Raw genomic sequence first — 22,933 nt, 5'->3', positions numbered from 1 at the left:
GATGGTGTCATTTTGCTGATTCACTATACGATATTTCCAATGGAAAAAATACACCGTGTTGTTTTGAAATCATCATTTTTTAATGGGTTTTAACGGTGTAGAGTCGTGTCTTGATATACAAATGACCTGATTTCTCCTAAGATGTGGTGAAAACAGTTTTATTCTTGACCTTTTTCCTAATACTCTCCAGTACTTCATATTTTCATCCCCAAAACAAAAACAAAAAAGTACTGTATCTAGTCTCCCCATATCGCGACTCTCACTGATTGCAGCTGGGTCTTGACCATGGTGGCGGCTCCTCTTTTTTTTTTTTTTTTTTTTAAGGTTCCAGTTTCTGTTTGTTTTGTTTGTGACTCGAGGAAATTCTGTCATCTATTCTGAAATGCGCAACCGACTTCTTTCAAATGGTCCCAACAGAAGCACAGCGGATATCATCCCGTCCGAGTGTGTGGAGGCCCTGAAGGGAATTCATCAGAAGGTAACGCACGGCCTGCTTTGAATCGATCAATTCTTTTTTTTTGTTTTTTTTGCTGAATTGCAAATGTTAACTGACTTCCAGCTACAAGACAAGAAACAGTACAGGTAGGCCGACAGAAGGAGTAAAAAAAAAAAAAAAAAAAAAAGAACTTTTGGATGATTGTGATTCCCCAAAATAAAAATTCTGTTTTGATGTCGTTCAAGGGGTTTTGGTGGGGAGCTGATGAGACCGGCCAGTGAGTCCCTCTTAAAAGAAAACAACTACTGTAGTTGGAACTTCACCCATCCTGCAAGTTGACACCAGTGTCTTCTTCTTCTTCTTCTTCTTCTTCTTCTTCTTTTTTTTTATTGCAGTGTGCAGACTTATCGAAAAGCTCTCCCTGTCCAAAATGCCATTCAAGAGCGACCCAGTTATCAGTGAGTCAGTTCTTAATTTTATTTTCATTATCTTTGATGTTGTTTGATCAGGTTTGCGAGGTCATTTAGTTTGCAAGCGCCCAGAATGTCTTTTTCAAGCAATTCTACTCAACCACTTCCGCCGATCATTTGAGACGGCCGCTTCTCTCATTAATATGCAGCGTTTATGCTGATTGGATATTTCACCTTCATGTCACAGCGACGTTCAAATCAAATCAAAGATTATGTCGAGAAAAATGGATGGTGACGGCCCGGAAGCTTTAAGCAAGTCTTCGTCGTTTGTTTCAGCGGGCTGGCAGGAGCTGATTGACGACACCATCAAGACGCTTCATCTGGTCTCCAGCGGGGTGAAAGACGCCATCTTGGTAATTGATTTGAGGACTCGCTCCGCTTCGATTGTGTGGCGTCTACGAGAATGAAGTTGAGTCGTGTGCGCTTGTGGCTGCAGGCTGCCGTGTTATGTGCCTTATCTGCCTTGTGTGAGGAGTTCTACAAGGCCCAGCCCGACCAGGCTGACTCGGACAAGCAGAGTGAGTTCCTCCCATTTTTCAGGAGGAGGGGGGAAAAAAGTTTTAGGGCTGCGACTTGCTTGTAAATGTTGTAATCTTGAAATATTTAAGAAAAAGAAGGTGGGAGAGAATCAAGATTAATGTCATTGCATTTTCTGTTAAATTTTTAATTCATTTAATTTTTCTTGTTGTTCTAAATTCAACTGTTTTATCCCTTTATTCTTGTAAAAATGCTCTTCATGAGACTAAAGTTGTAAATGAAGAAAAAAAAAAGTGTCAAAATAAAGTCGTAGGTTTAAAAAAAAAAATCTCAACGACTATTAGATTGTATTCCAATAAAAGAAAAATCCCAATTTTACTAGGGTGGAGTAATAATATTTTGAAAAACTAATTCGCAAAATCTAACAAATTGGCAATACATTTCAAAACTCCATGAAAATTGTCTGAATTTTGCAAAAATAGTGAAAGGAAGGACAATAATTGAGGATAACTTTTCAAAACATTGCAATAAAAAGTAATTGTTGCAAGAATAAAATTGGACTAAATTAAAAAGATAAAAATAAAACAAATTAACATATATAAATAAAAAACTAAACAAAATTTTCATTTAGCATTTCCATTTTTCTCTTGAGATTGCCTTTTGTTTGCCCCCAAAATAAACGAGTCTCGGCCATTCCAATTCACTTCATCTTTTTACAATTATATTTCAAAAAATGCAGACTTTTTGGCCCCCCAAATTAAAGTAAAGACTTTCTCCCCGTCCCGTGTGTGCTTGCGTTCAGGTGCGCTCGTGCGTCAGTACATGGCCGAGCTTCAGAGTCCGCAGATGCTGACCCGTTGCGGCTCTGCCCTCGCCCTCGGCTCCCTGCCGGGCTTTATGATCCGCGGCAAACTGAAGCAGGTGCGCTTTAAGTCAACACGGGTTTGATCCGCACACTCGTCAGTATCGGCATCGTCGGCGTGACGTTCCGTTTGGCCTTAGATCCTCGACGGCCTGGGCCGGATGCACGCCGCCTGCCTGCGCGAGAGGCGTTTCCCGGAGGCCAGGAGGGACGCCGTCCGAGCGCTGGCTCAGTGAGTGCGCTCTCTTTCTTCTGAGATTTTTTATTTTATTGTTGTTATTTTTCAAAGGGCCTCCCGTGTGTCAATCGTTGCTTGTTCCGCCGCGTGCAAGCTTCACTGAGGCCAAAAAAAACACCTGACTGACAATACCTGCAGGACCTGAACGACATGTCAGTCCAATTGTACCCTACTTTCTTTTTTTCCACACATAGATTAGATTGTCATCGCTATCATTAATTTACCTTTTTTTTTTTTTTTTTTTTTTAACACATTTCCTTACAGGGCTCCTCGCGTGAGGGTTTTTTTTTTTCAGCTTTGAATTCCTTGAAAATGAATAGTTTGCCTTTTGGAATTAGTGTTATTACAAATGTATTTCTTCTCTTTTAATGAGGTAAAGTAAACTCAGTATGCCTCAGTATTGCTCACACGCTGGACAGATTTGGACTTAAAATGTCGAATGGGTTAATTTTGACTGAAAAAGACACAAGAACGTGCAAAAGACTCTTAAGTTATGAAGTGCTATAAATACAAACTTGTCTTTTTATATCGTTTAGCGGGAAGGGAAACGAGGGAGTTCCGTTTTCTTGCGTCCGTTCACCAAACAGCAATCCGCAGTTTTGGGGCCAGGGCGGCGACGTTGCCGTTAATGTGACGTTTAAGCGCAGCTGCAGGCTCTCGGGAAGTCTTTGAAAAGTGTTGACTTAACGTGATGCGAGCATAATTCATCATCTTTCCTAATCAGAGTATGCATGAAGGCGGGCGTGCGTGGCGGCGGCCCCCCGGAGTCGTTCCTGTGCTCGGAGAACATCGCGGACGTGTACGACGTCCTCCTGGACAGCATGGACGACTACACCACGGACAGCAGGGGCGACGTGGGCGCCTGGTGAGTGGCGCACGGGGTGTTTTTTTTTGGTTTGGTTTTGCCTCAGGTATTGAGAACGGTCCCCTCCCTCGGGGCCTTTTGCGGTGTCTCACATTTTCCTTCCACCCTGGGATACGCGAGGCACGGCGGCCTCGATTGTCTTCGCAAGTAGCCCGAGGTGACGCTTACCCCGTCGGCAGGAATGCCGCCGAGCTCGTCCGTTGTCCTTCTTGCGACATGGGATGGGCGGATTCTTTCTCCCTCGTTTTGGAAATGCAAGATCTACAGGCGCATCTCAATAAACTGCAGTATTAGAGACACTCAGTGAGAGGTGCTCAAATTAATTGATTAACGACCAAACTCATCGAAAGCTCTTTCGGGAATCGCCTGAAGACCTTGTTTCATTTAAAATTGTCCAAAGTGCCAGAATTGCAGCCTCTCAGCAATAAATATTTTCAGATATCTGTCTTCCTCTACGAAAACAGATTATGTTTCTGTTTAATCAAAAGGAAACATTTGCCAACTTTTACTTTGGAAAACAACGATCGTTGTTTTTCGCGCATTTTTTGATGAATGCTAACAGACCAAAACTAAAAAAAAAATCTGAATCTGTTCAGGTGTGTGAACGTGATGCACTGTCAATTTGAAATATACTGTTTGGAAAAAAAAAAAAAAAAGAAAAGTTTTAACGGATGTGTTATATCATTATTCATTATTTCTGCAGTTTAATACAGAAGTGAAATCTCATATACAATATTGTATTGAGTCAACGGGTAAAATAATGCTTTTGGTTTCTATATTCATTTTGACTTTTTGTTTTGAACTTTTTATGCTTTGTTTTATTTTAGTTTATTTTTATTCCTAGTACAGGCTGTTTGTCGTATGCTAGATTAGCCGACATCCAAATGCTGCCACCCGATGATGTCATTTGTAGGCCAAACGACTGCGCCAACCCTGATGTGCCGAATGGCTGCGCAGCCGAAATAAATGCGTTCAAACTTGTCAAAATAATTAAGATGAAAACAAGGACATTTCCTCTATAATCACAGCTCATTTGAATTGGTTTAAAATTCAAACTTTAATTCAAAGCGAACTTGACTTTTTCTATTAATTTGTCACTCCACAAAACCATTTTTTGTGTGTTGTGTTTTTCCCCACAGGGTGAGGGAGGCGGCAATGACGGGCCTAAAGGACGTCACCATCCTGGTGTCCAGAACGGCTCCAGAGGTCCTTCTTCCAAACCAGTCAGTCTTCGCACTATATTGTAAAATTGAAAAAGATGTAATCTCGCTGCAAGATGGGTTTCGTGAGTTTTCTACTGAAAACTGCAAGCAGAGGGCAGCGATGCGCCCGTTTAGATTTGACGAGTGTTGGTGGGCCATTTAGAAGCCGAAGGAGTCAAAGTATTTTTACACTGGAAGAGATCGCGTTTACGGCAACTGTTCCCAGAGTACGTGTTGTAGTAGTTGTAGTGTCAGAAATGTGTATCGCTGAGGTCTTGTATGACGAGGATCACGTCGACGAGAGTTCGCCTCAGTTGGTGTCACTCGCGGCGCATTATGTAGCTAAATATGGGAGCGTTTTGCAATCGAAAGCCATTTCCTTGGTGTTGTTTTAGCTCGATTAAACAAAAACATTGAAGTGTGACAAAAAGGAAAAAAATATATACAAGGACTGACGTTTCTGTTGCATAAATGCTCCTTTTGACAACAACAACAAAAAAAAAAGCTAAATGGAATATCTGCATATTCAGAAATGAAAAAAAATCTTGTTAAACAAGGGGAAAAGGTCTGCTCAAGATTGTGTTCCTGCTTTCGTTCTGTATAGTTGGGATGGAGATAATCTTGGAGCACGGTGGAGCAGCTGTAGAGCGTTGGCCTCACAGTTCTGAGGACCCGGGTTCGAGCCTTGCGTGGGATTTCTCCGGGCGGGCACTCCGCTTTCCTCCCACATCCCAAAAACGTGCAACATTAATTGGACACTCTAAATTGACCCTAGGTGTGATTGTGAGTGCGGCTGCCCGTCTCCATGTGCCCCGCCTCCTGCCCGTTGACAGCTGGGATAGGCTCCAGCACTCTCGCAACCCTTGTGAGGATAAGCGGCGAAGAAACTGGATGTAAACTGGATAATCTTCGAGCGCCTTGAAAGATGAGTCAAGATGGCCCCAAATGGGAGGTGCTCGGGGCTTTTCTGGAATGAGTCAGAAAGTGAATTTTCCGCTCCAGTACGTCTCCGTGGACGGAGGTGGATCATGCGAACATCTGGACTCCTCGGAGGTCCGTAATGAGGACATCTGGAGTCCTCCATACCCAGCGTTGTGCCCGTTGTGCGTTCCGTTTCAGGGTGAAGCACATGATGTGTGGGTTGGCGCGGCAGTCGGCGGAGAAGATCGATCATTACAGAGCGCACGCCGGCACCGTCTTCGTGCAGCTGCTCCACTGCGGTGACGCCGTAGTTCCGCACATCCCCCACAGGGAGGAGCTGCTGAGCATCTTTCCGCCGTGAGTGGCGGCCGCCTGGCTGCCCGTCTCGCCTCGCCGTCACCCGCTTTGTGATGTCACATTTCCGCATCCGTCTCCTTTTTTCCAGGGAAGTCGAAACCAGTCTGAACTGGAAAGCTCCATCCCAAGCGTTCCCGTATATCACCCGCCTGCTGGGACTGCCCGAGTACCAGTACCAAACTTTGCTGGGCCTCACCGTGTCCGTGGGCGGGATCACCCAATCCACAGTAAGTGGATGGCACGCCCGCTCGGCGACGCACCAGCGTGTGTGAGTCATGAAGAAAAATTGAAACGTTTTCCATCCTCGTGAAGCGTCTGCCAAACATCACAGAAGGCTGTGTTGACCCGCGGCTATTTTTAAAACCTTTTTCTGCCTTTTTGTCCGCTTGCAAATTATCTCTGAAACCCTACTTTCTGGAAAACCGGCCAAAATGAGACTTTTCCAAAACAAAACCTTTGCAGTATTAGTGAGGAGTCACCAGTTTGTTTGCTTTTAATGTCGTCTATATAACGTTTATGATCTTTACTTTTACGTTTCATTTTGTATCTTTTTTTTTTTTTTTACCAATGTGTTAACTACACAAGCGCACACACACGTATAAACCTTAACTCTTTTAGCTGAAATGAGCATAAACGGTGTGATTATGAAGTGAAGATGCCGATCTCATGAATCATTTCTCAATGTCAGTGTTTCAAACTTTTATTTCCATTCATATTTTAGACGTTTTTCCACTTTCACTTTCTCAATTTTGCTCAGACATCACATTGTCCTGTCACTCGTGGGCCGTTTGTAGAACGGGCTCACGTTGGTGATCCAAAGAGCACAACAGCAGACTCCAATAGACCGAAGACCTCGACCGTGACGTTCCGTACGCACGGGATTCTGATTCAGGGGATGTTTTGGTTCTTGTGCTACTTTTGTGATCACGTCCAGCTAAATTTTGGCTACATTCCGATCTCATGCTTGAGAATACGGTCCACATTTGATTTTTTTCATGTTTGGCAAACTGTTACATTGTTTAAAAAAAAAAAAAAAAAGTACCTGTGCGGATTTGATCTTAAGTCTAAAATTAGCCATGTGGTAAAATCCACCCCAGTCATTTGGAGTGTAATCCTAATACAGTTTCGCTCCTTTGGGAGCAGTTTCGTCTCAGCAACATTTGGATCAGTAAAGTCCCCCCCCCCCCCCCGACACTCATTCACGCCCTTTTAGTCTTCGGGGAGGCAAAAAGCAAAACAACCGCGCCGATGATGAGGTCAGTCAAATCGAAGTCGAGCGTATCGGCGGGGTTTGTTTTCGCTCTCGCGACTCGTCTTTTTCCACTGATGCACGTCCTCGGAGACGCGCGGGATTGATACGTTTGCGCTGGGCGAGCCGGGCCAGAATCAACATGCGGACCAACATCGGCGTTCTCACACTGCGTAGACGAGCTTTCCGGTCCACATCCATCCGCGGGCCCTTGAGTAGATCTGGATATATTTAGAGACCTAGAAAGAGGATTTATTGGAATCGTGAGTTGCTTAACTGGTTGTACGAGAATTTTGTGCGAGTTTTTCCTCATAATTCGCTGTTAATGTCATCATTTTTATTGTCATCTAATTCTATGCATTTATGTTGAGCGCAGATGATAACCACACAAAGCTTTGGCAGAGTGGACGTCAAATCACGTCATGTTGTCTCTTGCTCTCGTCCAATCAGGTGACGGCCTCCTCCCATGCTCTGTTTGACTACCTGCGTGGGATCCAACGAGACGGCGCCGCTCTGCAGCACTTCGCCATGGACGCGTTGATCCGAATCCTGAGAGAAAATTTGCACAACACGCGGTACCAACAGCAGCTCTCCTTTCCTATTGAGTCGAGACGCTGATCACGTTAATGATTTCTCAATCGGATGAACGTCAGGATGCAAGACTTTTTTCCTTTACATTTTCAAACCATTTCTCAACTTTCGTCGAGGCCTATTAGCCATTTAGCATTCGCCTGTTGGCAGATTTTGGAGGGAGGGAACTTGTCCGTCGTTATTTGCTGGAAAACGTGCATATTTTTAAATGGTTCTAATATGAAAGTATTGTTTTGACTTCATCTGTTGGCATCATGCGGACGAGCAACTATGTTGATGTGAGGGGCAGACTTTCATATTGTCAGGCCATAGCCGTGTCTAATGGGAAACGAGCTCCGAAATGAGGAAGATTGCTCAAGGAGATGGATGGATGAATAGTTTTAAAAAAAAAAAAAAAAACAGCCATCAACACCAAACCTTGCATGTTCTCCGTGGCAGTGGCAATGTGTCCACTTTCCATCATATTGTTTATGATTATTAGCGTTGACAGCTGACTTTTTCAGGATCGCCCTCCCTTTCCTGAAGATGCTGAACCAATTATTGTCCAATGGCTGTTTTGACATCTTCACCACAGAAGAGAAGTGAGTGGCACATTTTGCCGGCGACAAATGCGAGCGGAAAGGTCCGCTAACGTACGTTTTTCGAATGTTGCCGCCAAGTCACCCGTTCTGCGTGGACCTGCTGGCGCTCTGCGAAGTAGTCAAGCGATCCAAGGACGTGTACAAGCTGCGGGCCTGCGTCGCCGTGTGAGTGTCTCGTCACACCTTTTTAAAATAAAGAAAAAAAGTCTGACCTCCGCCCCGCCCCGCCCCGTTGCGGTCCGGCAGCTACTGCGGCCTCATCCAGTTCCCGGGTGAAGTCCGCAAGGAGATCCTCCACCAGCTTCTGGTGCTCATCTGCCATTCTTTCCTCGTGGTACGTTTACAAGCAACAACAAAATGACTTTTAAAATGGGAAATCTCTGAATTTTATAGATTTGATTCCCATTTGCTGATAGAAAAAGAAAATTACATTGTACAAAACGAGTTTTTTTAAGAAATAATAGAAATACTCTACGTGTATGTTTTTTTTCCCTTGCAATTGACCGGTTCAGTGCGTAGCCCGCCTGTCGCCCGAAGTTAGCTGGAATGGGCTTCTGCGACCCTTGTGAGGATAAGCGGCAGGGAAAATGGAATGGGAAAATCATGTGAAAATAAGTGCTTCATTCTGGAAAGGGGAGGGGGGGGACGTTCCTTTGATATCTTGGGATTTACTAAATCGACATTTTGAATATTAAACCATCCAAAAATGAAATCAGCTTCCTTCTTGTCACACAGAACATTTTTTTTTTAAATGGTCGCAAGCTATGCAGCCAGGCGCTTCTTTTGCAAATGAGTCGTCTTTGTCGCAGCCATGTTGTATGTACAACAAGTGCAAGTCAGCGGAGACATGCTTTCGTCTACGATAGCTTGTACTGCCAAAGCTCTTTCGTGTTTTCTTGCTCGTCCTCAACGTAACACTTTAAAAAAAAAAAGGTTTTTTCATTTCACAAATGTTTTTTCTGGATTAGGAAAGTTCAAAAATTGATTAAAATTATTGGGTAATAAAAATAAAAATACAAAATGAAAATGTAAAAGTAAAAATCATACACGCTACAACTGGCGGGAATGATTCTTTGTATTTATTTATTTGATTATTTTTTTAGGTAAGAACGACGACAGCTAGCCTGATGTACGAAATGTTGCTGACCTACGACGACGTCGTCGATCCCGACGTTTTGGACGACGTCATGACCCTGCTAAGCGATACCAACTGGTAAAGCCTTCCCCCCCCCCCCCCCATCCTCTCCTGAATGAGATGTTGCGTGCGTCAAGCGTCTGACCACGTTCCCTTCCTTGTTTTTATTATTATTATTATTTTTTTTTTTTTTTTTTTTTTTTTTTTTTTAGGGAAAGTGAACCCGCCATTTTGCGCCCCACTCGAAATCAGCTGCGTGAGTTGTTGGGGGTCCCCACGCAGCGACGGCTTGCTCAGGTAAACGCATGCGCGTCACATTTAGAGGGAATGTGAAAAATTCTGCCCTTTACAGTCTTGAGTGCAAAATTATTATCTCATTTGGAGTTGTACTGAATGTTTTGTGCAATCGGAGTCCCGTTTCATTTCAAGGATTCGAGGAATTTATTAATTGTCATACGACGACGCATTTACAAAATACGATATTCCAGGTCCCGGATTAGCCCAGTAAGTCTTGAGACTTGTGAAGTATAAATAGAATCCAAAAATAAGATAAAATACAAAAAGATAAAATAGTTATCTACAATTGTGTGTGTGTGTATATTTATTTTTCTATGCAAATAAATAACAGCCCGCTTTTGGTGTGTCTCTTTTTTTTTTTTTTTTTTTTTTTTTTTTTTTTCCCCCCCTGGCAGAAACCTACCTAGCGTTCCGAACGATGTGTCCGGAGAGCGTCGCAAAATGGATGCCATCCTGTATGGCGTCACTGCGTCTTCCGCTAGTTTAGAGATCATGTTAATAAATAGGCCAAATCATCCTTTGCGTCCCCGTCTTTTGTCGCGTCAAAAAGCTCATGACAATTCATTGCCGCCACACTTTTCTGCGGGTGAAAAAAATTGCGTGTTTTGCACTGTTAATGTCGTTGAAAAACATTTTGGGGGTACCGGTGAGGGCAAAAAGTGTAACGGTGCGACCGCGGAAGTCGAACTTATTGCCTCATAGAGAGAGACCTTTGTTGCTCGGGATAATACGAGCAACATAATACATTACAGATGGCAAACTCACACCAAACGCATAATTATTATTACTTTGGGCAGCATGGTGGACTAGTGGTTAGCAACTCTGCCTCAGAGTTTCCAGAAGGTTCTAGGTTTGAATCTCACGTCCAGCCTTTTACCCTGTCGTTTCCCTGCTCGTGTGGCTTTTCTCCTGGGACGGCTGCTTCCTCCCACGCACGTCGGCCTCTCCCACGACCGAAAGTGTGAGTGCGAACGCTTGGGCGAGAAGTGAGTTTTTCTTCATGAGGATTCTTAGCAAGTTTGGGTTCCCGTCACCCGGAAGTCGGACCCGGTCAAATCCCTTTACTTGAAGGCTATCGTTGGTCTTGTTCCGCTGGCAGTACGGACGCCAAAGTCGTCGTCTTTGCGGCGCACAACTGTTTAATATCCGCCTTGCCGGGGCCGCAGTCGTCGCATCTCGCTTGTGGGCCTTTTGTGAATCGCACAATGCTGACAGCGTTGAGGACGTATTGCATGACATTCTTTGTGCTAATCGAATTCATCCAACAAGGTTTCTTCTTTTACTGGGAGTTACTGTGTCCCCTTGTTTTTTCACTGCGTCATGCATAACTATGATATCATGTGTATTTTTCCATTTGAATCCATTGTTTCAAAAGACAAATGAAAACATTTCATTGTAACAAACGCAATAAATAATACTGCAGGACTATTAATAATGTAAATGGCCATGCTTTTTTTTTCTCGTGTTGTGATTGAAATAATTCCAGTAAGGTGAAACCCATGAATTCAACGGCATCATCCTTAAATATTGGAGACTTCTCGTTGTCTTTGTGGTTTGTGGATTTTTAACCTCCGGATCACGCCTCAGCGTCGTCATGCGAAGGTGACTCGATAGCGGCTACAAGGCTGTATTGTGACTGCGCGACGCGGCCGCGTCTGCCATCGTGTTGTCGATTGTGCGAGCGTTGAACTCAACAAGGCCGCATTGACTCTTGAGCCTCGGCGGGCATCCTTATATTTGCCTGCCGGGGATTTAATATCGCCCCGGCCCGTAATTCGACTTTAATGAATTCCCAGCCCCAAATGGACATTCCTGGAGTGGTTTTAGCGCGAGGGTCCGGCTGATGCTAAATGAGCAAAAAAAAAAAAAAGCTTTCAGTACAGTGCTGAGAGCCCGAGATGATGAATTGTTAAAAGGCTTACAGTTGGCTGGCAGTCGCCATGGCGATGGCCGGCGTACAAAGGCGGCCTTGTGGACGGATTCGGTGAGGAGGAGGAGGTGCTCGCTGTCACGTTAGCAGTCGGCTTCTTATACTTTCCACTCTTTAGCGGTCTATAGAATATTCTCACTAAATTCTTGGGAATCATTCAACCACTACAAAAACAAAAGCAAAAAAAAAAAAAACAGACGTCCGTATTTTCTTTTTGGTCGGCAGTGGTGTTGGCTTTGGAACTTGGTCCTGGATGTCATTTTTGTCAAGTGGAATTCTTCTTGTTGAGTCCTCGACACTCACTGACCTCTTGGATGAGTTGTCACTCTGCTGTTATGCTAAAACAATGAAATCCATCATATTCAGCAGAGATGTTGAGAGCACAACAGACGTGTATTGCGAGTCAAAATTTGCTGTGAACGACCAATCGAAGGCTGGGAAAATGCAAACGGCAGCGAGGGCCGTATGAAGACGAATCTGAATTGTGGATTTATTAAGAGAAACTGTCCCGTTGTGGATTTAGTTTTTGCTCCATGGACCAATAATACTGATTGTGAAGGTTCTGGGCAGATTAGATTAACACGGCGACACAAAGAGGCTGAAATCTGATTGGGGGGGGATAACATACACATATACTACAAAATGAAGAGACTCATCGTTCGGGAACTTTGGGGAATTTACCAGAACCCCTTTTAGAATTAAGGTTGTAAATGTAGGTCAAGGGAGGCTGCGGGGTGGTCGACTGGTTAACACGTCGGCGTCAGAATTCGAAGGACCGGGGTTCGAATCCGGCCTCACCTCTGTGGAATTTGCATATTTCTGCCCGTGCCCGTGGAAGAAAACCGGGTTCTCTGGGTTCCTCTCACGTCTCCAAAGCATTTGAGAGCAAATGTCGCGAGCAGATGAGGGTGTACCCCACCTCTCGCCCGAAGTCAGCTGAGACAGGCGCCAAACAAATGAATGTAGTTCAGTGCGTGACAAGGCCTTTGTCTCCTGACTCCTTGTGCAAGGAAACCTGCAAAACTCAAAACCTGCAGCAACGCATTCCCCGTTTTGCAGTCACGCATCAGGTCATCAGGCCCCACGCGAGGACAATGGGAGCGCTTGTCCCGCCACCACTTTCATCCCGACCGCTGGTTGGCGGCGGCGGTACGGCACAATCGAGCCGTGTTTCTCCCGTGCGGGCCTCGTGACGCTCGGACTCGCGGGAACGTCACAAGCTGAAAAATAATCGGCCCGCGTTGGCGCTCAGTGACTCGCCCGTAACGCACGAGGTGGCGAAGGCTTCCGTCCGCAACGAGCCCTCGGGATCACCTTTTGTTTATTCATTGGTCGTCGGAATCTCATGTCTCAAGACATCAGCCAGGAAGCTCAAACTTGGGCAAAAACGGGTTTTCCAAATGGACTATGACCCGACCCAAAGCGGACCGGCAAAATGCTTCAAAAGTGCCTTGAGGCGGCCCTGATCCGAATCCCACAGAAAATTTGCGGGCGGAACTGAAAAGACGTGTGCGAGCGACCCCAACTGACTCAGTTCCAGAAGTTCTGTCTGGAGGAACGGGCCAGGATTCCAGCAGAGTACTCTCAGAAGCTTGTGGACGGAGACCCAAAACCTTTGAGCCGAGTCGTGCCCTTCAAAAGGAAATGGACGCCAACTTTTGACCTCAAAGAAAATAATAGACAATTCTCAAAGAAATTCTCTTTGAGACTTGTGGCATTTATCAAAATGAAATCATTTTGCTGATCCTGACTGACCTGCAACGAGAGGGCGTTAAAGTCTGTTTTGACTTGAGAGAGGGAGAGCAAAAAAAAAAAAAAAAAAAAAAAGAAACGTGTTTTTGCACACTTGATGTAAACTTGTGGCATAAAACTGTAAATGACACCTTTGTGGTACTGGACTGATCCCAGATTTATTGAAGTATATTATAACAATCCTGCGCACATTAGCAGGGTCTGTGCGCTCGCTTTCTTTATGATTCCCAGGTGTTGGTACTAAATCCCCGCCGGGACTTCCTGTGATTTTTTTTTTTTTTTTGGGGGGGGCCTCCACACCTGCGACCGGCGTCCTTCGAGGTTGTTAGTCAAGTTCATTAGCGCAATCTGGACTGTAATTGCCCTCAAATTTATGGCGCGGGGGTGCAGCGGTTCAGTGCGAGCAAAGAGCCGTGTTGCTTTCAGGGACCTCCCCCTCGAAGAGCCGTGTTGCATTCAGCGACCTTCTGTACAATGAGTCGTGTTGCATACAGGGACCTCCCTCTTGAAGAGCTGTATTGCATTCAGGGACCTCTCACTGACCTTCCACTCGAAGAGCTGTGTTGCATTCAGGAACCTCCCCATCAAAGAGCCATGTTGCGTTCAGGGCCCCCCCCCCCCCCCAAAAAAAAAAAAGCGGCGTTGGATTCAGGGACCTCCCCCTCAGAGAGCCGCGTTGCATTCAGGGACCTCCGCCTCGAATAGCCGCGTTGCATTCAGGGACCTCCCTCTTGAAGAGCCATGTTGCATTCACTGATCTTCCGGTCGAAGAGCCGTGTTGCATTCAGGGACCTCCCTCTCGAATACCCACTATGATTATAATCCAATCAATGTTTCACGGATTAAAAGTACAGGTAGTCATGTAATCGTCAATATCATGCTCATAAATGTTTTTTGGAGCAAATTTTCAACCTTTGCAAACTAGTCAGATTATGACCCAATTTACAAAATGTTGTTTTTGCCACGGAAGCACTTTTTCCCCCCTGCCATTGAATAACATTAATTGGCCGAAAAGTTTATGACTAATTTGTGCACATTGCTTGTGTTTTTTTTTGGGACGCTTGCAGCGGGCACTTTTCCTTTCGGCGTTTTCAAACGTTGTGTGCAATATTGTGCCAAAGCCATAAATAAAAGTTGGCGAACGAAAAGTCGAGGTGGCTCTGAGGCGGCGCGATAATGACACGCCTCGGAGGACTGCAGGCCGCTGGGTAATTACAGCGCCGATGGAAATAGAGCGCAGGATGCTGTCATTATGGGCGCCCTTTTCCAACTTTTCGCCAGAGTTATAATCTGCGCGCGCTTCCCAAATCTCGAGAATTATAGTCATTTGCGAAGTGAGGCAGCTGGACGCGTTTAGCTTGTGGGTTAATTGCGAAGCTGCCGTCCTTTGCTACGGCCTCACGGCTTAATCGCGTTCTCGAGACGGTCGACCGGTTAGCGCGTCCGCCTCGTCGTTCTGAGGAGCCGTTGTTCAATTCCGGCTGCTGCACCTGCGCGGAGTTTGCGTCTCCTGCTCCGGTTTCCTCCCACCTCCCAAAAACATGCTCGCTAGCTCGAGTGAAGACTTGAAATTGCCCGTAGGTGTGAATGTGAGCGGGGGGCGTTTGTGTTTACGCGGCCTGTAATTGACAGGGACCCATTTAAGGCAGGGATAGGCTCCGGCACGCCCGCGACCCTATTGAGGATAAGCGGTTACAGAAAGTGGATGGATAGTTTCTCTACAAATGCTTTTGCTGATTGCATAAAAGTGCCGCATTGGTAGCAAATCTAATTTATTCAATAGTTTTTCTCCGCGACAAAACGGCCTCCACTTCTATGCGGGCGGAGGTTTTGGAGCGATTCCGTCGCCGCGCCGTCAAGTCAAGGTATGCAGCATGGAATACAATTGCACGGAACCAAATAAATATGAGAATTTAGCTTGTGGAAGTCTGTAACATTTATTCCCTGAACTTCCCACCAGTCTTTTCACTCCATTTGGAAGCATTTCTTTTGTAAGATATTTTTGTCCAATCAGATTTCAGTCTTCATTCTGTTGCCGTGTCAGCGGCGGGAATGTCGGCATTTTTCCGTCCTCTGATTGGTTGGTCGGCGCAACGCTTGTAACAGCCGACCCCCGCTACCAAAATTCATCTTTGGCACTTTGCACACATTAATAAATCTGCATCTGAATTAGCATCCAGTAATCCCTCCCACTATCATGGATAATTTATCGCGGATTAAAGTGCATCACGTTTTTTTTTTTGGAAGTCGGGAGAGCTCAATTACTGTTTTCTTGCTCTTAGCGGAAAAAGAAACCTTACAGAGTACACGACGACTCGTTCAAAACACAACCCGGAGAGTTTTCTGAAATAAATTCTCAACCACCAACCTTAGCTTGAGCGCTAGCTCATGCACAGACTCAATATCGAGAGTAACGTAAGTAAAGAGCAACGTTTAGCTTGAATTTGTACAGCTACAATATTGTAGTTTTTATTCTGGGTGCCCCTGATGGTTTTCCTCACTACACTGCGAGTATTCAGGGACAGTGCGAGTGCTTGGTCCACCGTATCCGCATTGATTGTTGGTGTTGTGTTGTGTGTAAAATACCTTTGCACCCCTTTCAAATTGGCATTGAAATGCATATATGAATTAAAAATTATCAGTTGCTACTTTGCAGTTTCACTTGACTGCAGAGGTTTTGTGGAATGTCATCCCCGAGAGTAGACAAGAGTTTTTATGTTCTTGCCATGCCGATGAAGTGAAATCGATTCTGAACGGCGACAGATGATGTACGCTTTGTGCCAAAGTTGTGTGCTGCGCTTCTGCATTTTCATATCTTTTAGGATTGCGACACAATCGTTGTGGTATTAAAAGTGGGTGGAAAGTCTCTCCCGCAGACCAAATACACAGCGGTGTCCCGCAGGGAGTCGTCCTTCGCACCGATGAGATAAGCCAAGCAGTTTGACCGCGTGGGCTGTCGAGGTTTTGCTGTGACGATAATAACGTCGGTTACTTTATTCCCGCTAGCCTGCTCGGACGTTTGATAAGATTTGACCTTGACGATTTGCGGATCATTCTTGTTGGGAAATTGCTTTCAGCCTTTTTGGAAAATGTGTCTGGGAGGGGTTAGCGCTATCATTTAACGCTGATTTCAATTTCAATCCTTCTTAATGTGTTCATTTAACACGTGAGTCACATTTCTTCTCATTAGTGTGGCAGGGTAGCTAAGATAGAGCCTTGCGGGACACCATCAATATCTTCACTATGTTGCCAAATGTATTTAGTTCACCTGCCTTGAATTGCGTTCGAACTTACTTACTAATATCCATCGATCCATTATCTGGGCCGCTCGTACTCACGAGGGTCGCGGGAGTGCTGGAGTCTATCCCGGCTATCGAGGGGCAGGAGGCTGGGTGCACCCTGGACTGGTCGACCCCGCAGTTTTCTCGGCTTCTGAGGTCGTATCAGACCGGAAGAAGTCGAGATTTTCACGTGTTCTAAATGACACACGTTATTAGTGATCGCGACAGGGAGCCACCCCCACCCCCACGCCCCAAGATCGGACTTGGGGGAGGGGCTGGTGTCTTCCCGCAATCCCCAGACGGACCACGGACCGCCCGCCGTCCACCCGGCGCCCGCTTAGCGACGCCGCCTCAGGCCTCTTCTGACGAGAAGTCCGCCGAGCACGTCCGGGTGGGCTCACTCGGCTGCGGGTGGTCTTTCGCTCGTTTTCTGCACTCATCTCCCCCCCCCCCCCCACCGCTACGCATCGATTGTTAGGGGGGCACCGAACGCGTTGGGCCGTTTTTTGCGGCCGGAGAGCGCGTGTCCCGACTTTTCTGCGCTTGAACTCTTGAAGCGAAGACCGTCATGAGACCGGCAGGCGGATCACATGATGTTGCCGACGGCGACGGCTTCTCTCTCGCTTGATTTATTTCTCGGCTATCTGCGCATCGGTGTGACAAATTCACCAGCAGTTGGGGGAAGTACCGCAAGTACAAATACTTTGTAACTGTACTCAAGCAGATTTTGGAGGAATTTTTTTTTTTGTCGCGTTCAATCCTTTGTGGATGACTACAAAATGTGTTTTGCCTTGAAGTGATTCGAGCACGTTTTCACGTTTTTGGAACTTGCCTGTTGCCTTGTGTTGTGGTGCCTTTGCCTGGAATCACCCCCCCCCCCCCCAACATCATGTCACTGCCTCTGAGTCCTGCATTTGTGTCCTACCCCACGTCGTCGTATGCCCATGACACTTTTTGCTAAGCGGACTTGTGCCGGTTTCTGACCCGGGTCGTTTTGTTTAGTCACTTGGCATTGAATGCGTCTTTTCATTGTGAATTTTGCTTATAAATGTATTTCATTTTTTTTATTATTCGATCAACAACAGCAGTGACTCCCGGAGAAAAATTCCTCGTGTGTTTTTACACACTTGGCCATTAATTAAATCTGATTCTGATTCTGATTCTGACATGTTACGTGTGAGCAGTTTATTAGTTGTTATGCTGGCTGCTAGCTAAATATTAACATCAGTTGAAAGCATTTTTAAAATGTAACAGAGAAAAGAAATGTGGAAAAGTTAGATAGATGCCGTTGGCCTTGTGCTTATTTTCTTTGATCATATTTTTGATTTGGCTAAAGGCAGCAAAGCGTTGGCCGCCTCACAGTTGTGAGGTCCCTGGCTCGGTCCCGGACCCGCCCGTGTGGAGTTAGCATGTTCTCCCCGGTGCCTGCGTGGCTTTTCTCCGGGCACTCCGGTTTCCTCCCACGTCCCCAAAAATTGGACACTCTAAATTGCCCGTAGGTGGGATTGCGAGCGCGGCTGGGAACCAGCTGTGGGTGTGCCCCGCCTCCTCCTGCCCGTTCACAGCTCCAGCTCGCCCCGCGACCCTTGTGAGGATAAGCTGGAAATAAACTGGACGGACGGGTGATTTGACTAACTTCAATTTTGGGTGTCGAGTGAACTAAATTTAAGAAAACGGGTACAAAAATCACAAAGTGAGCTATTCCGCCCGTCATCTTCTCTCCGTTCTACTTAATGGAATCCACGCGTCGAGCGTAGCGGCGGGCGTGGAATTACACTGCAGTATACTTTATGATTTCCATCAGAACGGCGGGCTTCTTTCCATGAGGCTCATCGCTCTCCAGCGGGGACGGCGGCCTCCAAAGTGGGAAATTGGAGGACGGCCCGTGCGCAGGAGAAGACGGCGGAGGTTGGGAGGCGATGGGTGCGAGGAGAAAGGACAGTGGATGCGGTCGGCGCGGTCCACCCGCCGCCGTCGTCCTCAATGAGCGCCTCGCTTTCAGGAAGCGGTTTGTGACACGAGGCGAGCGCCGCGCGGCCAAACCGCACGATAGGCGCGTGCGAGCACCCGCCTTGTTTTTTGTTTAGTTTTTTTTCCCCAACTTGCGCTCAACCACGCGAGCTGAACTTTGTTTTACTGGCCTTCGTTTACACCCTACAAAACTGTTTCTTCCGTCGATCTGTATTCATTTGTCGTCAGCGGTCTTTTTCTAAGCTGTGGGGTGCCGTCACGAAGGCCATCCGGCGTAAAACTGTGCCACACAAATGCGAGATGACGAGCTGTGGCAACCCCTAACGGGACAAGCCGAAAGGAAAAGATGAAGAAGTTTGTTTGGTTGTCCAATCAAAAGTTAGAATCCGTTGTGCTGGCCCGGTATATCGGCGACCTTTAACCAATCGCGGATCAGCTGGTAAAGCGTTGGCCTCGCAGTTCTGAGAACCCGGGTTCAATCCCGGGTTTTCTACAGTCACTCTGGTTTCCTCCCGCATCCCACAAACATCCAACATTCATTAGACACTCTAAATTGCCCCTAGGTGTGATTGCCAGTGCGACCAGTTCTTTGTCTCCATGTGCCCTGCGATTGGCTAGCAACCAGTTCAGGGTGTACCCCGCTTCCTGCCCGTTGATAGCTGCCGCGACCCTTGTGAGGATAAGCGGCTCAGAAAATGGATGGATGGATAACCAATTGCAAGAGCTAGCCCCTCGACGATGTTAGCATTTTTGCGTCGACTGGTGAAAACTCGGTACAGCCAGTCTGTCTCGCTTCTCAAACTGTCCAAATGCCGCCATCATGTCCAAAATTGAACTCAAGTCGCTTGGTTGTAAAATAAACTAACAAGTCCGACTTAGCAACGTGGCAGTTGTGGCTCACGCCAGCTCTTTGTTTACAATGCTAATGCTAGCTTAGTGTTTGCTAGCGCTGCGATTACGTCGAGCAGTTTGCTGAATGTTAACGTTTGAATGTAAACGTTTGAGCACTTAAACGAGGACTGCGGCTTTGGTCAGAGACTCCGAGGCGGCCGAGGGTTTAGTGAAGTGAAGCGTTTTAAATCTTGCTAGCGGTCCGAACGCAACTGTGGATTTTTCTGGAACATGTCCCCCCCCCCCCCAGTAAAAACCTGCCTGTTAACAGTCGAGTGCCGCAGGGCACAGACGGGAAAACAGCAATTAGCGCACATTCGTCACAACGATTGCGCTTGTTGCTTTGCGTGGACGGCCACAAATTCTACAACAAGGCCGGCCTGTTTGCTCGTGACGCTCCATTAAAAGATAAATATCACAACCGTTAAGACATACATAAGTCATCTTTTTATGGATTTCTGTGTGGGTCAAAAGACCATTTGTAGTCATTACTACCCAATTATCGTATAAGCCTGTAAGAGTATGACTTCACTTAAAAGTCACCGGACGCTATCGAAGCGACACCCTCACCAATAAATAACACAAAGCTTGCAGTCCAACTAAAATACGAGGAAACCTTTTAATATAATATGCAGGGGTTGTAGTTTGAAATGTATGATTATCGTAATTTCCAGTCTATAAGCCGCAACTTTTTTCACACGCTTTCAACCCTGCGACTTATGCGGCGATGAGGCGCATTTGTCAACGGCCGCAAGGGGTAAGAGTGACAATGGTGGAATGTATGTGCCGAAGAAGTGAATTTTACCAGGATGTTTTTTTTGTTTGTTTGTTTTTATTTTTAACCAGCCCTGTTAGCGCTGTGCTAGCCTGTTGCTGATGTGTTACTGCCGTGTCTCAGTGATTTTTACCAGTGTGGGTTTTTTTTTTTTTAACTGGCCCTGTTTTCGCCGCGCTAGCGTTAGCACGTTGATGCTGTGTAACAGGGTTTTTTAAACCGGCCCTCGTAGTGCTGTCCTTCCGTTATTGCTACTGCGTAGCACCTGTGGCTGTTTATTTTTTTACCAGCCCAGTCCGTGCTACCGTGTTGTTGCTACGTTAAGCTAAGCTAAGGTATTGAAACTTTGAAAACTCTTTCTGTGTACCGTCTTTCTTTGCAAATATCTCGTCTTTCAACGTGGGTTTCAATGTGGGCACTTGCGGCTTATACACGGGTGCAAATGAACTGGGTGAGGCTTATAATCAGGTGCGCTCTGTAGGCCGAAAACTTCCAATTTTAATTGAGTCCATGACCAAGATGATGACATGCCATTAATCTGTTACAGAACAAACGTTTTTAACAAAGAAAAGCTCAATATTGTATAAAATTGTACATAGAGAGAAGGTCAAGTCATTAAATGGATAACCAATACCAAACCAAAAAAATGGATGGATGGTTTAGTCACGTGAAATTTAGTATTCATGTCGCGTGTGTGCCTCTAAGCGAGGAGTGACATCAGGGGCTGGAGTCCGGTTCGACTGCGTGTGAGCGTCGTGGTGTGAGTGGTGGTATGCAGCAGCTCCGCCAACGTTCACATTTTGGATTTGTCACGTTCAATTATCGGCGACCGCGGCTCTCTTTTCCCACACGAACTTTTTTTTTTTTTTCTTTTTCGGAAGCTCGCTCACGGTCAAGCTGAATTTTGTCTCGCGACGCAAGACCAAGACGCCTCCTGACCCGAGTTGGGACGCTCGTATGTGACAATATTTATCACACTTTTCGATATGACGCACGGCAAAGAGCGAGGCATTAAGCCGACTTTTTGCGTCCTCCCTGAAGAGCAGTAGCTCGATGTCGGCCGTTTAGTCTTCCGTGACCTTGGGCTGGCCTCGCCTCCGCCCCCCCCCCTCCCCTTTTTTTTTTTTTTTTTTTTTTTTTTTTATCCGCTGCACTGCGAAAACAGCCATCACGCCACCTGTGCGGAATGTGAGCTGCGTCGGTGCTTTTTCAAGCAAAAAGTTTGACCGCTGGCCCGACTTACTGCTTCTGTCACCAGTTGGCCTTCCAGAAACCTTTTCCATCCCCTTCCCACCTCATTTTGCCGCAGTGAGTGTGCCAGTGATTTTTTTTTTTTTTTGGTGTCCCCCCCTCCCCCCCTCCCTGCCCAGAGCACTGAAATAGCACGTGTCTTGTTGTATTTGTCAGATTCCCCCTCCAACCCACAGCTGGCTCAGGAATGTCCCACCCCCCCCAAAAATAAAAAAAATCTAACCACCTAAAGTCTCCACTCCCCCGATCAACCCAGCCCACCTCCTCCTCTTTTTAGCTCCCGTCTGCACTTTTTTTTTTTTTTTTTAACTTCAGAAGGTGGGCTTTCCGAAAGCGTTTCCACGGCGACGGGAGCTCTCGGCGGCCCAAACCGCCCGTCTTGAAAAATGATCAAGTCCAAAACGGACGAAATTTGATTCGGCTTCTGCTCAGCACAAAAGTGCGGCGCGGAACTATAAAAAGTTCACCGCTGGACAATCGCATCGACTCCGCGGCAACAGAAATGCCGACGACGCTGCTTTGACTTTCGAGTTTATTTTTGATCTTGTGGCCGAGCTTGTACCTCAGTGCGCTCGTCATTAATTTGGTAAAGTCCCCCAACCGACCCAACCAAAAAAAAAAAACCAATAATTAAGAAGATAAAGAGCCTTAGAATGAATTTGATACAGGAGTAGGAACAAGTCACAAGTCAGTCCAAAATTTTGCCCGCAAGTCCCGATCGAGTCAAGTCGCTCGTCCTCAACTAAGTTTCAAAAATGTTGGACAAGCGATTTGAAGTCGAGCGAGGCAAGTCCCAAGTCGAGTCGCGAGTCGACTTTCACACGCTCGGACTTGGTCGGACTGGTCCGCAATGACTTGGTCTGACCTCCGACCTCGTTTATCGCGGGGGTGGGGGTGGGGGGGTTCAGTTTGGGGACCACCCGTGCAATTAGGTCCAGTATTTGGAGGGAATATTTCTACATATTTTGAATCTTCTTCACACTCCTAAACCAAAATCTTCTAAACACTTTCTTATGGAAGTAAAAGCATGCGCGGTAGCTTGAGTGAAGACTTTAAATTGCGCGTAGGTGTGAATGTGACGGCGGGGGGGGGGGGGGGGGGGACTTGTTTATACGGGGCCCGTAATTGACAAGGTGCCATTTCCGGGTGTAGCGGGCCTCTCAGCCGAAGATAGCTGGGAAGGGAATAAGTGCCACCAGGATTTGAATTTGAAATGTAAAGTCATCACATTTTCAGTAATTGTTAGCATGTGACATCACGTGACTAAGAAAGCCTAACGGTGATTGGCTGGCTGTTCGCTTCTGACCTGCGGTAACCCTGCCGTGGATGCACGGACGGTGAATTTCACACAGCGAATTGGAGCAACTGTTGAAAATGCGATCACTTTACATTTCAAATGAA

At 46.3% G+C, this 22,933-nt stretch overlaps 1 protein-coding gene across 5 annotated transcripts in view; it reads left to right on the top strand.

The window, feature by feature from the left end:
- Positions 1–22,933, top strand: part of tbcd (tubulin folding cofactor D) — a 42,346-nt gene that overhangs the window by 17,291 nt on the left and 2,122 nt on the right. The window contains exons 21-39 of one of the 5 annotated variants that reach the window (XM_061846836.1): positions 418–478; positions 560–582; positions 682–713; positions 832–894; positions 1,183–1,259; positions 1,343–1,424; positions 2,186–2,304; positions 2,386–2,477; positions 3,208–3,348; positions 4,488–4,571; positions 5,670–5,828; positions 5,917–6,055; positions 7,528–7,652; positions 8,172–8,249; positions 8,328–8,414; positions 8,496–8,583; positions 9,353–9,462; positions 9,597–9,681; positions 18,449–18,975. In XM_061846836.1, the coding sequence (XP_061702820.1) occupies positions 418–478; positions 560–582; positions 682–713; positions 832–894; positions 1,183–1,259; positions 1,343–1,424; positions 2,186–2,304; positions 2,386–2,477; positions 3,208–3,348; positions 4,488–4,571; positions 5,670–5,828; positions 5,917–6,055; positions 7,528–7,652; positions 8,172–8,249; positions 8,328–8,414; positions 8,496–8,583; positions 9,353–9,462; positions 9,597–9,681; positions 18,449–18,631 (1,828 nt within the window). In that variant the 3' untranslated portion in view covers positions 18,632–18,975. Of the gene's footprint in view, positions 1–417; positions 479–559; positions 583–681; positions 714–831; positions 895–1,182; positions 1,260–1,342; positions 1,425–2,185; positions 2,305–2,385; positions 2,478–3,207; positions 3,349–4,487; positions 4,572–5,669; positions 5,829–5,916; positions 6,056–7,527; positions 7,653–8,171; positions 8,250–8,327; positions 8,415–8,495; positions 8,584–9,352; positions 9,463–9,596; positions 10,033–10,076; positions 10,199–10,641; positions 11,105–18,448; positions 18,976–22,933 lie in introns of those variants that run through there. The other 4 variants (XM_061846838.1, XM_061846840.1, XM_061846839.1 and 1 more) reach the window with 4 other exon arrangements.

The sequence above is a fragment of the Syngnathoides biaculeatus genome, chromosome 16 (genome assembly GCF_019802595.1).
Source record: "Syngnathoides biaculeatus isolate LvHL_M chromosome 16, ASM1980259v1, whole genome shotgun sequence".
Classification (NCBI taxonomy): Eukaryota; Metazoa; Chordata; class Actinopteri; order Syngnathiformes; family Syngnathidae; genus Syngnathoides; species Syngnathoides biaculeatus.
Note: the sequence above shows the minus strand (reverse complement) of the source record. Positions and strands in the feature narration are given on the sequence as shown.